Source organism: Astatotilapia calliptera, chromosome 6 (assembly GCF_900246225.1).
Source record: "Astatotilapia calliptera chromosome 6, fAstCal1.2, whole genome shotgun sequence".
Classification (NCBI taxonomy): Eukaryota; Metazoa; Chordata; class Actinopteri; order Cichliformes; family Cichlidae; genus Astatotilapia; species Astatotilapia calliptera.
The window spans coordinates 10302245-10315756 of NC_039307.1; the positions used below are offsets into that span (position 1 = coordinate 10302245).

Below are 13512 nucleotides of genomic sequence, written 5' to 3' on the forward strand. Positions count from 1 at the left end.
TAACATTATCATAAGCAAATCATACATCTAACTACATACGTCTGTTTAAATAAAGACAAAGTAATTATGAGTTCTGAATTTGGTCCTACTTGGGTTACAATTGAAAATTGTGCATATTTTAGTTAATATTTTTTAATCGTTTTAATGTTGATGGTTAACACAAACAAAAACAGTGAAAATTAAAAATTAAACAACTGTCAAACTGTTTAGCAGCTCGCCTCCGTTGCTACGGACTCCTTTCTCGTCTCTAGCAGGAAGAGAAAAATCTACTTCCGGGTCGCGAACGTAAAACGCTACCCACGTGAATTGTAAAAGTGTGCAAAGTAAGTAAATCGCTTTTGAAGTTTGTATTTTACAATATCCGATGCGCTTGTGCCAAAATAGTGTAATTGTCTGACTAATTAAACTGTTCAGTTCTGGATCGGATTAACTTTTTTTTTACTGTAAGCTCCCGTTGGCTAATAAGCTAGCGTGGCCAGTTACCTGTAGCGTTTTGTGCATAAACCTGGTCTTCTTATCTTGAATCAAATCGCTTAGTTTTGTTATATATTATATATATTATTTTGCCTTTAACGTACATATTCAAACACAACACCTGGTGTTTTAGTAAAGCTTTAACTTCATTTTTTTTTCTAAATATTTGAGACCATGGACCGGTTAGCTTAGAGATGTGTCTGAATGGATGCTGATATTTCCCTTTTATGTTTCAGACGGATTCCGATGAGGACGTAGTTTTTGTTTCTGAAAGGTCCTGTCACAAGCCCATTGAAATCACAATTGATCAGGTACTGATTATCCAACCTAATCGGAATATCTTATTCTGACTTCTTAACGCTACAAGGCGACAAAGTAATCCAGACTTGCTAACCAATACACAAAACAGTGTTGCGGTGGGGTTGTCCATTTTTATTACAAATATTTATGTCCAGTTCTGATTGGTTCTCTTCAGGCAAAGCGACTGGCCCTCCAAAGAGAAATTGATCAGCAGTCCCGACCCAAAGAGCCAGCCAAACCTTTGGTTAGTGTTTACTGCTCTGTCATTCACTGTTCCACAAACACAGAATAGAAACTTGAAGTAACAGTGAACTTTCTCTCACCAGTCAAGCAAGAGACCTGTAGCTGAGGAGAGGCACTCAGAAGTCATGAAAATGAAGACGGAGGAAGAGAAGAGTGAGGAAAATAATATAAAGAAAGAGAAGAAACACAAAAAAGGAAAAGCTGATGATTCCAGCCTAAAAGAGGTGAGAAAAGAACAGAAGAAAGGCAAAATGGCTGATGCTGTGGGGATCGAAGACGGGTCTTGGGACGGAAATGGTGAGAAGGAAAAAAATAAGAAAAAGAAGGAGAGGAAAACAGATTCTCTGGATGATGTCAATGACTCTGAGGTCACTGATGGACAAGATGTCACCAAAAAGAAGAAGAAGAAGAGGCTGCTGGCAGATGGTGAGAGTCTAGGAGAAATTACACAGAGTTTAGTAAAAGAGAAGGAAGTGGAAAAGAAAGAGAAGAAGACAAAAGGAAAAAATAAGTCTACACAAATTAAACAAGAAAACATGGTGAAAGAGGAAGAGGAGCAAGTGGGAAAAGATAATCTGCCCAAAAAAGTCAAGAAAGGGAAAAAACAGGTTTTAGATATGAGCACAGAGGAGACTGAGGTGAAAAGCAAAGAAAAGAAGAAGAAAAATAAGGTGTTGGCTGATGGCGAGGCTTATGTAGAAACTGCAGATACTTTAGTAAAAGAGCAGGAAGTGGATAAGAAACAGAAGAAGAACGTAAAGAATAAGTCTACACAAATAAAACGAGAAAATATGGTAAAAGAAGAGGAGGAAGAAAAGCAAGTGGAACAAGACAGTCTGCCCAAGAAAGTGAAAGATAAGCAACATGCTTTAGATATGAGCACAGAGGCGACCGAAGGGCAAAGAAAAGAAAAGAAGAAAAAACAAAAATGCCCTTTAACTGTGGAAGGAGCAACAATAAAGAAAGCTAAAGCAGCTGAAAATGGCATAAAGTTAGAAAAAATCGAACACGAGGACGTAAAAATAAAAAAGAAGAAAAAGAAAGAAACTGAGACTAAAGAAGAAAATGGAGTAGAAACAACAGAGGTTAAAGGCAAAAACAAAAAGAGCAACGCAGCATCAGACAAAGTTAGAAAAAGTGAAAAGCAAGAGAAATCAACAAACAGTGTTATTGTTACTACTGATGATGAAGTAACGACAGAATTTAAGAAAAAGGTAAAAAAGGGTAAATGTAAAATAGCTACTGTGGAGTCTACCAATGCAGAGGAAGAAGAGCCAAAGAAGAAGAAAAGAAAAAAGGTAAAATGTGAAGAGGAAGAAGACAAACAGGAGGTTCAGGGGGATGAGCAGAGTGGCGAAGCTGGTGACAAGAAGAAGAGCAAAAAGAAAAAGAGCTCTGCTAAGGTGCAACGCACGAGCAACTCTGGAGTTGAACCTGTTGCTAAAAAGAAGAAAAACATCAAACAAGAACGGGAAGACCCAGAGGTGAGTGCGCTTCTCTCAGGTTGTTAGCCGTGTGCCTGGATGCTTTTTATTTGGTATGAACAGTGTATGAGCTTTTTATGAACTGTAGTTTCAGGAGTCTCCCCAAGTCGACGTGGTTTTCCTGTCAGAGAGGAGTGGAAACACTGATGAGATCACCATCAATCAGGTCAACAGAGCTCTCGTTATCGCTCCGTAGATTGATGTGTGAAACTTATTGCCATAATCAGGAATTGGCATGTTTCAAAATGCACGTAGTCTTTCAGAAATTTAGGAAACACTGTTCTTCTACAGGCCACTTTTATATTAGCAGCCCTTGTCACATCAACCATTCCCTGAGGGACATTATTATGTACTATGAGCAAGATGTGACATATATCACGTAAGGTCCAAGGAAACACATTCATTCAAGTTGTTAAACTGTAGTTTCTGTCTGACGTCACTGACCACTGAGTCAGTGGGTCATTACTTTCGCGTCAGCTGCACCCCTGTCCTGGCCTCGCTGCACAGGCTGCCTGTGTCTTTTAGAGTTCATTTTAAAATTCTTACGTTTGTTTTTAAATCCTTTCACAATCTTGCCCCACCTTCCCTCTCTGCACTTCCTGATCCCTGCACACCCTGTCAGTGTCTCAGGTCAGCTGACCAAGATCCAGTAGGAAGCGCAGAAGCGACTAGGCTTTTTCTATCGTGCCCAGTCGCCTCTGCAGGTGGAGAGGCCCCTTCACTGTCTACTTTTAAAACTCGTTTTAAAACACTTTTTCCTTTTTTTTCTTTTCTTTTTTTAGCTTTTGTTTTAGTTATTTGAGCTTTTTTAAATGTGTTTTTTATTTAAATCTTATGTATTTTTATTATTTAGTTCCAATGTACAGCTATAGGTGTCTGTTTTTAAGCGTGTCCACAGTAAAAATAAATTACAAAAATAGGAAGTTTTCTGGGAATCAACAAAAAAAAAATCCACTTTATAATTACAGGAGCAGCATTTTTTTTATCATCTTGAAAAGCGGAGACAATGTTTAAATTACTCTTCTTCCTCATATATTGAGATATCTCAGAGATTAAATGTGCAGTTAAATACCTTTACACTGTCAGAAAGGGTATTTTAACTTAAGCTCAAAGTGGGTTGTATGTGGCCCACGATGTAAAATGAGTTTACCAGAGCTAAGCAAATCAGAATGCTTTTTGTGTTTTATGCAGTGTAGTTTGATGATTGTTTTGTTTTGTTTGTTTTTGTCTTAAAGGAAAGAAGACAGGCTTTACAAATGGAGATCGACAAGGCCTCTCAACCTGACAAAACAGTCAAACCTACGGTCGGTATTAGTGTTGTTTGTTTGTTTTGTTTTTACAAAGAATACCACTATGCAAACTCCCCGTGTCTTAAATGCCTTTAAATGAAGGAGCACTTGTTTGTCACAGCACGTAGCTCAGCATGTTTGATCTGGCAGAGTTTTTATGTCAGATGCCCTTCCTTGTGCAACACCAATGCATTTTAATGAATTAACATGGCAGATAGACTCAAAAAAAGGGAATGGTAAACAGAGATGAGACATACGGGGTTATCTAAGGAAGACACTGTTGTGGGTGAAGATAAAAATAAAACAAAAAACTTCTCACAATGCTCACATACGTCTTTAAGATCAGTTCTACCTGCCAAATGCCCCCATCTTTTAAAACAAATAATCCCAAGTTTCTAAGGCTACGTCCACACTAGCCCGGATAGATTTGAAAACGGCGTTTTCGTCTGAAAACCCTGCGCGTCCACACTGGCGTTTTTAGCCGTTTTCACAGAGTTGTGCATCCACATTGAAACGGCTGAAAACGGTTATGTTCCAGTACTGCGCATGCGTGAAACGCAAGACGATTCGACCTGCCTCATTTCTGTCTGCCGCTTATTTACTTTCCAGCTCTTTGAAACGTGGCGGCAAAATGTTGAGGAAAAGCACTGAGTTTTTTAAATGGACTAACAATGAGGTGGAGTTGTTGCTGCGAGTAACACAAAAGTACAAAGTTGCAAAAGCGAGAGAGAGTTAAAGAATTTGAAGAAAAGCTATCTGGAGCATGCACAGACTGATATTAATCTTTAATAGGGCTGTCAAAACTGAGAGCAAACAAAACAACTGCTGTATAATGCCCTCCGCTGTCTTTGTTTAATTGGTCACATGACTGCATCACATGACTAACATGCGTCATCGTTTTAGAAAGTCTCCGCTTTTGCTGTCCACACTGCGACGTGAAAGCACCTTTATCAAATGCATGCGTTTTTAAAATGTTGCGTTTTCCATCAGCGAAAACGCCGTCTCGGTGTGGACGGGAGAGAAAACGATGCGTTTAGTGTGGCTGTAGCTACAGAATTATAGTCTTCAAGCAGAAGAAGGTTCTTAAATGTGGAAACTTTACTCCTGAATGCATTTCTAATGTTTATGAACTTTTGTTTCTGTTCTGCAGGGTTTGGGCCAGTGGAGCACGGCGCAGTTCAACAGCTCTGAACAACAGCAGAAGTTCCTCCGGTTGATGGGGGGCTTTAAAAAGGGTTTCCAGCCGGCGGCGACGAGCACTGGTGGAGCAAATATGGCACTAGGGAAGGACGCGCAGCAGCAGTTGCAGCAAGGCCTTCTGGGGGAGTTTGAACGAGCCCACTCGCGCAGAATGGACTTTAATAACAGGGGGGCGGGACTTGGGTTTACTGCACCGTCCAATAAGAAATTTTCAATTGATATCAATACATGTCGATCAGTTCGCTTTGATGATTGACGAGTGAAGATTTGGTTTTACAAAGCTTTTGTACATAGTGTTTTAATTGGCACACTTTTTCGTTTAATCAGCTTTACTGTAGAATTGATCCTGCAGAAAGTCAAATGTACACTGGTGAAAAAAAGAAAAACACATCGTTAGTTGTATATACTGTATATTAAACATTTCTCCAACAGCTGGAAAACAAGCGGCTGGTTTAATGTGTGAGCAGCTCATTATTTTATAACAGTTTGTGGGATTTTATATAGATTAAGGATTACTGTTTACTTTGTAAAATAGTGAAACATATACGTTTGGGGAAAGATCACAATGAGACATCTACACTTACTGATTACTTTGTTAGATACACTTGACTGTTAATGCAACTATATCTAATCAGCAGATCACATGGAAACGACTCAACGCATTTATGCATGTAAACATGGTCAAGGCACCTGCTGAAGTTCAAACAGCGCATCAGAATGAGGAAGGAGGGTGATTCAAGTGATGTTGAGTGACGTGATTGTTTATGGGAATTTTCCTGCATAACATTTCCTGCATCTCTTCAGATTTACAGAGAATGGTGCAGAAAAACAGAAGTATTCAGTGAGTGGCAGATCTAGGTGAAAATGTTTTGTTGGTTCTTGCTGCAGGCAGCAGTAACTCAAATAACCAATTGTTACAACTGAGGTATATATAAGAGCATTTAAATCCACAAGATGTTGAATCCTACCCAGGCAGTCAGTCACTTCCAGGTCAGAATCTGGAGTAAACCACATGAAAGCAGAGATCCATCCTCTTGTATCAGTGGCTCAGGTTGAATGTGACGGTGAAACAGTGTGGGGAAATAATTTCTTGGCACATTTTGGGCCTCTTAGTACCAACTGAGTATTGTTGAACATGTCCAACCCTTTATGATCAGAGTGTACAAAGATAACATCAGGCTAACACACCATTTCCAGAACTCAATCCAAAAGAGCACCTTTGGGATGACACGGAATACGGGATTCACCATCATGGATGTGCAGCAGAGAAATCTGAAGAAATTTCGTGATGATGTCATGTTAACATTAACCAAACTCTGAGGAACGGTTTGAACACCTTGTAGATTCTATGTGAAAAGGAATTAAAGCACTTGAGAAGCCAAAAGGGTTGATGAACCCAGTGCCAGCATGGTGCACCTGAGAAAGAGTTCGGTTAGAATATATTGAGTTAAATGTGTTAACGGTCTGTTTACAAAAGCATGGGCCACAAAATTGTAAAACACAGAATATAATAATTGTCAAATGATTTTAATTTGCAAAGCAATGTGGAAGTAATCAAAATTCTCATTGTGATCTTATGAATGTGTGTAAAGAGGAAACCTTGCACAGATGGTTTGGATAGTCGTTTTATTTCATTCTTGCACATCTTCTGTACAGTAAAGAAAGAATAAGAGAAGTCCAGTATATATCAAAGAAAATGTTAGTATTACTGCTTTCTTGTATTTCGCTTATAATCTTTGAGTTAATATGCTGGAAATCAAAAATATCTGACTATCGTATGCAGTACTTCAGTATTCCATTCTTTTAATCACATTTATTTTACTAGAAACTGAAAAGTTTTAAAGGAACAAAAAAAAAAAAAAAAAAAAAAGCTCAGTCTTTTCAGCTCAAAGTCTTTCACTTTTATGAACGTGGCCAATCAGGTTAGTTGCATGGATATCTCAGCAGAAAAACTACATTGCTACCTATGTAGTATTTCTGGTTGGATCAGGGTCACTTTTCTCACCTCTCCAGATATAAAATGGATATAAAAGAGTCCAGTTTTGTCTTTATGTCAAAGATCCATCCATTTATCGACTAACCAACCCGATGACCTGCCACATTTCTAACTGTAATACTTAACAGTAAAACTAAGTGACTCCTGCATTTGGCTAGTTGCTCAATTTTCAGTTGTTTTCAGGTTTGTGACAGTTTGGCAGCTGCAATGCAACACGTTGAGTGAACTGATACAGTTCTAATATGATTGCTGTCAGAAAATTTAAAGGCAATTTTTCACACCCACATTTATGGCATGTGGATTTAACAACACCTGCTATTGTTTGGAATTTAACCACTTTTTTCTAAATTGTTCTGTTCAGTGGTTTTAATCCAACACAATGAAAAGATGACTAAATAAACAGCATGGACAGATGAAAGACAGCTTTCTGCAAAACACTTAAGACACGCGAAACCAGAAGTAATCTGTGAATCATTACTCAGATAGCATCGAAAAACAGAGCTGGGAAGCTACTTGACAGGAGTGACTGAAGGACAGACGGGCGGGGTTGTGCGTTCCTTGTGATAGGAAGGAATTTCCAGACTCATGCTTGTAGGTACTCGGGTTGCACTCGCGCTACTTTACGGAACTCTTTGGCGTGCGTAAGTGGGCACTGCATCTCACACCAGCTGATGGGAACCATCTGAGCACCTGGGATACAGAAAAACAGAGTGAAAAAAAAAAAATACATCAAGATTACATTATTAACCAACAATAAATTACTTCACAGCTAACAGATTAGTGAATCAGACATTTTGATACTTAGGCACAATTATAATTCTGCAAAAAGCAGTGGTAGTTTAAAAGAAGACTGATACATGTTTCTCACATGTGTTGTCACAGTCTTCAAGTGGCAATAACAAACCTAACAAATGCTTTTCTGTAGAAAGATAATCCATCAGATAGCACCACCTTGTGGTCCAACAGGGTGCTAGTATTCTGTGCAGCACGGTGCTGGAATTCTCCAGCGCTTCAAGGCCAATGGCCATATTATGCATTTGATATTTACCTGCTTCACTGTGTGCAACGACCACTCCCAGTTCATTTTCTGCTGTTGTCAACAGGTAGTTAGACTGAACATCACCAAGAGAAATCTGACACAGTCACGTCAAGGTTTATCAATGGATACAAATCAGGATTTAAAAAATTCTTATTCCAGAAATGGAAAGGTGAATTTGTAAAGGCAGATGATGAAACGTTTACATGTTACACATCACGTTTTGTTTTTGTTTTTTAAGCCGTGTCTTGGTGACCTGATGTGTTTCCAGGAAGAAATAAAAGTTACATATGACCTGCATACTTTCCAGTCATTCATCGTTCACTCTTATTAACATTTTTGGCACAGGGGTTATTTTGACTGTGACAAATATTCTCCCTCAAGCACATTTTGAAATGAAAAAAGGAAAACTTGTTGTTGACAGTCTCAGCCTGGGGAATGAATTCAGAGTCCACAATTATGTAAATGTTGAAAAAAAGAAAAAGAAATGACAAGCATGCGCTGGTTCAAAACCACCAGTGACGGCATAATAATGTGAAGGATACAACTTTTGCCAAGACGATGTCACCGGGTCTGAAGCTTTTGTATGTCTCTACCTGTAACAAGGAAGAAAAACGGTTACAAATAAACATGTCACCTTATTTTAATAAAAATTATTATATGCAGAAGAAACTAATGAAAGATGTGAGTGGAAAACAGGAATTCAAACAGACCTTGTCTTTTTCTGTTGCACGCACATCTTCTTTTCTGTAGAGAAACAGAGAGTGAGTTTGTGTTTAGGCCAGAATATTATGTCCATAAAACCCTGCCTCACGCTGGAGTTAGATCTGTACGGTAGCGGCTATGAGCATTTTCTACAACCACCTCCTTAACCCTCTCGAGGCAGGCGTTGCCGATTTGCAACAGTTAAAAACTAACAACCTGATTACCCCACATACATATTTTATGAGTTTTTTTTACTCAGAAGTACCACTGCAGGACTTGGTTGTGCATTAGCAACAAAAAGTTTAATTTGAGCCTGAGAGGGTTAAAACAGGTCCTGCTTTTGGCCGCCTCAGGCCCATCTCACATGATTAGCAGTCTGAAAGTTTGGCATACATATATTGGAGTTTAAGTAGAGACTTTAATGAGTTTATTTCGTTGTTTTTTAAATCAACTCATCGGTTTGAATTTGAATAAGACTAGCTGGGCAAGTACTGGTGAGAATTACAATGAGATGAATTTTTATTTTGGAAAAAAAAAAAAAACAGTAGAAAAAAATGTGTTTTTGAATTCATCTTAAAATCTGGAGGCAGTAATTACTATTTTTATGTATGTTTAAGTCCAATCATAGGATAACAGCAACTTTAAAAAGGCTTCTTCATTCTTACCTACCTGGTATTTCTAACAGTTTCTTTACAGAATTAGCTTTAGTGAAGGTTACAATTGAGCTTCTTATGGCCTCTGACAGTGGACACATCTCTGTGACCATAACATTTTTTACAGCAGTTAGAGCATGCTGTAGGTATTAAAGGTCCTGCGCTGCAGCGGTTTGAATCGTATCTAAAAGACTGCAATTTGTTCATGTAAATGAGAGTCCTCTTCAGATAGGAAGAATAACTATGGCGTTCCACAGGGTTCCATTCTAGAATTCTGTTCACATTATACATGCTTCCCGTAGGCAGTATCATTAGAAGACATAGCATACATTTCCGCTGTTATACAGATGACACTAGACTTTATCTATTCATTCATTTATCTATTAAGCCAGATAGCGCACACCAATTTGTTAAACTACGAGAATGTCTTAAAGATGTCATTTTTGACCAGGATATGTCCTTCAATGAACATATTAAACAAAAATGTAAGATGTCTTTCTTCCATTTCCAAAATGAGAAAGATCCTGTCTCAGACTGATGCTGAAAAACTAGTTCATGCATTTATTACTTCTAGGCTGGACGACTGTAATTCATGATTATCAGGATTTCCTAAAAACTTACTGAAAAGCCTTCAGTTAATACAAAATGCTGCAGCAAGAGTACTGGCACGGACTAGAAAGAGAGATCAGATTTCTCGTATATTGGCTTCTCTTCATTGGCTCCTTGTTAAATCCAGAATTGAATTCAAAATCCTGCTCCTCACATACAAGGTCTGGAATAATCAGTCCCCATCTTATCCTATTGGCCACCCTTCCTGAGCCTAGTTTTGCTGGAGGTTTCTTCCTGTTAAAGGGGAGTTTTTCTTTCCCCACTATCGCTAACGTGCTTGCTCATAGGGAATCATATGATTGTTGGGTTTTCTCTGTTTTCTTTGTGTTATTGTAGGGTCTTTACCTTACAATATAAAGTACCTTGAGGCAACTGTTATTGTGATTTGACTCTGTATAAATAAAACTGAATTGTACTGAACAGTCTCCAGTATAATATTAGACAAAAACTGGCTCAGTTTTTGTGGTTACCTGATAGTGCCTCTAAAGCGGTCCTTCAGCGGTGTGGAACCTACATAAAGGATGTGGACTTTGGCAAATCTGGGATTGATGCTGGTTACCTGTTAAATGAAAAATAAATAAAACAGATTGTAAACTGTGCACGAATATTTACTCAGAACATCCAGCGGTAGTAACAGTTTCTTATTCTATTGCATACCTTACAGGTGACTATTGCGCCTACATCTGGCAGCAGTTGTGTTTCTGTTTCCCTCACGACTGAAATCACTGGTAACTAAGGAGACAAAATAATCCCAGTAGAAGTTATCCATATGATGTACAAATCACTTAAGACATTAACAAAACTAGTTCAGCTCACTCACGTCAACAGACATTGCAAAAATACCTTTAGTCTGGCATTTGTACTTGTCTCACTGCTGAACAAACTTTCCCCTCCCCTGTCTTACCCACACCCCTTACCTCCTCTCCCTCATTCTTCCTGAGCACATAGCCTGCTAGTGACGAGTATATGTAGCCATGTCGCAGGTATACTCCTGTGCCAGGAATACAGTCTTCCGCGCTGCATAGTTTGTCACCTAAGTACAAACAAAAAGACATAGATGTTGTGTTAGTGTTTGGGTTCTGGAGATGCACTGTTCCTTCTAAAAAAATGAATTAAAATAAAAACATTGTTGCATGAGTCATCACCAAAAATAATCTTTATCTTATGCTTGGCTCCATATCTGAACCCAGCCTTTTCACATCTCCATCAACCATCTTTATCTGACATCTTTATCAGACAGATTGAACATCCTCCCTCTCTTGAGGACAAAACAAAGATCCAGAAGTACCGTAGAATAAAAACTGAAAATGAGCTACTGGCTTACAGGGATGATCTGTACATATCATTATTTAAAACTTTGTCCATGTTTAATATAAGCATCCAGCATTGTAACAGAATATTTTGTTACAATTGTCAACATAGACTATATAATATATAACTAAAGAATAATAACAATAATAATAGTTTCCCTTATTTTGGTTATCATCTGCTAACTGAAACGGAGAGACTGAGGATGCTTTGATGTAACAGCATTGTGGGACTAACAATGTATCTGCAACCCTTAAGCACAAAACAAATCATGGACAATAAGATTAAAACACAAAACATAATTTATGTCATGTGACACATTACTACCCTTCATTTTTCTTGCACTACAATTAATTATCTTGCTACTTTGCGCTTTTTCAACCGTAATTAGAATGAAATTAAATGCTACTCCTGCTGACAACTCATTTAAGGTTCACTACTGCCATGCGCCGGATAGACATGCAGTTTTCCCACGGGTGTGACAAAACAAAGCTTAGGAATGCGTTATCTTGCCCGAGGAGATGGGCAGGGCTGCGGATCGGGTCTCATCAGCAGTGGAAAGCCAAAGTCAATAACTCACAGCCCTGCAAATACGGTAAAAGACCATGATACGGTAGAGCTGAAAACCCCGACTCCATCTGACAGTCAGCCGATCCAACAGGTGATTGATTATAAAATAAGTTACTACAGCGTTACAAGTACGGGAAGCCAAAGCCTACTCCACGCATGGCAGCTGGAAATAATGACCAGGGTTTCACACGCTCGGAATGCCGTTTAACTTCCTTTTCTAATAGAAAATGACGCTAAAGCTGTTGAATCTGTTTACATATCCCAAAATACAATCTACACACCGGTATATTTAGTTTTTAAGCGCTTTTAGAGACAAAATTACGGGACTTACCGGGAACGCACAGCTTCATCGGCGACATGTTTTCGAGAGGTGAACGTAGGCAGCCTATTGGTTAGGACGAAGGGCTTGGGAAGATTTTGATTGGTCAGAGTCACTAGCGTCAGCGGAACAAAATGCGTTGATCCGCCATGATTGTTGAGCCACACATGGGCGGGTACATGATTGAATAAGTTATACAGTGGGGCAAAAAAGTATTTAGTCAGCCACCGATTGTGCAAGTTCCCCCACTTAAAATGATGACAGAGGTCAGTAATTTGCACCAGAGGTACACTTCAACTGAGAGAGACAGAATGTGAAAAAAAAAAAAAAAAAAAAAAAAAAAAAAAAAATCCATGAATTCACATGGTAGGATTTGTAAAGAATTTATTCGTAAATCAGGGTGGAAAATAAGTATTTGGTCAATAACAAAAATACAACTCAATACTTTGTAACATAACCTTTGTTGGCAATAACAGAGGTCAAACGTTTACTATAGGTCTTTACCAGGTTTGCACACACAGTAGCTGGTATTTTGGCCCATTCCTCCATGCAGATCTTCTCGAGAGCAGTGATATTTTGGGGCTGTCGCCGAGCAACACGGACTTTCAACTCCCGCCACAGATTTTCTATGGGGTTGAGGTCTGGAGACTGGCTAGGCCACTCCAGGACTTTCAAATGCTTCTTACGGAGCCACTCCTTTGTTGCCCGGGCGGTGTGTTTTGGATCATTGTCATGTTGGAAGACCCAGCCTCGTTTCATCTTCAAAGTTCTCACTGATGGAAGGAGGTTTTGGCTTAAAATCTCACGATACATGGCCCCATTCATTCTGTCCTTAACACGGATCAGTCGTCCTGTCCCCTTGGCAGAAAAACAGCCCCATAGCATGATGTTTCCACCCCCATGCTTCACAGTAGGTATGGTGTTCTTGGGATGCAACTCAGTATTCTTCTTCCTCCAAACACGACGAGTTGAGTTTATACCAAAAAGTTCTACTTTGGTTTCATCTGACATTCTCCCAATCCTCTGCTGTATCATCCATGTGCTCTCTGGCAAACTTCAGACGGGCCTGGACATGCACTGGCTTCAGCAGTGGCACACGTCTGGCACTGCGGGATTTGATTCCCTGCCGTTGTAGTGTGTTACTGATGGTGACCTTTGTTACTTTGGTCCCAGCTCTCTGCAGGTCATTCACCAGGTCCCCCCGTGTGGTTCTGGGATCTTTGCTCACCGTTCTCATGATCATTTTGACCCCACGGGATGAGATCTTGCGTGGAGCCCCAGATCGAGGGAGATTATCAGTGGTCTTGTATGTCTTCCATTTTCTGA

At 39.3% G+C, this 13512-nt stretch overlaps 2 protein-coding genes across 3 annotated transcripts; one reads left to right on the forward strand and one right to left on the reverse strand.

The window, feature by feature from the left end:
- Positions 1-224: 224 nt before the first annotated feature.
- Positions 225-5406, forward strand: knop1 (lysine-rich nucleolar protein 1). 2 transcript variants are annotated; one of them, XM_026170210.1, is made up of 7 exons: positions 225-323; positions 711-785; positions 950-1018; positions 1101-2501; positions 2590-2667; positions 3737-3805; positions 4941-5405. In XM_026170210.1, exons 4-7 carry the CDS (start codon positions 1143-1145, stop codon positions 5244-5246), a joined length of 1812 nt encoding a protein of 603 aa, XP_026025995.1. In that variant the 5' UTR covers positions 225-323; positions 711-785; positions 950-1018; positions 1101-1142; the 3' UTR covers positions 5247-5405. The 2 variants fall into 2 exon arrangements, with proteins under 2 accessions (XP_026025995.1, XP_026025996.1); XM_026170211.1 differs by lacking the exon at positions 2590-2667 and having other exon boundaries at positions 4941-5406.
- A 1440-nt stretch (positions 5407-6846) lies between these two features.
- On the reverse strand, positions 6847-12277 carry exosc1 (exosome component 1). The gene is made up of 8 exons (XM_026170213.1): positions 12199-12277; positions 10907-11022; positions 10647-10721; positions 10460-10548; positions 8736-8769; positions 8568-8618; positions 8035-8119; positions 6847-7676 (listed from the first exon to the last, which is right to left on the reverse strand). The coding sequence occupies exons 1-8, from the start codon at positions 12224-12226 to the stop codon at positions 7570-7572; spliced, it is 585 nt and encodes a 194-aa protein (XP_026025998.1). The 5' UTR covers positions 12227-12277; the 3' UTR covers positions 6847-7569.
- Positions 12278-13512: the final 1235 nt, after the last annotated feature.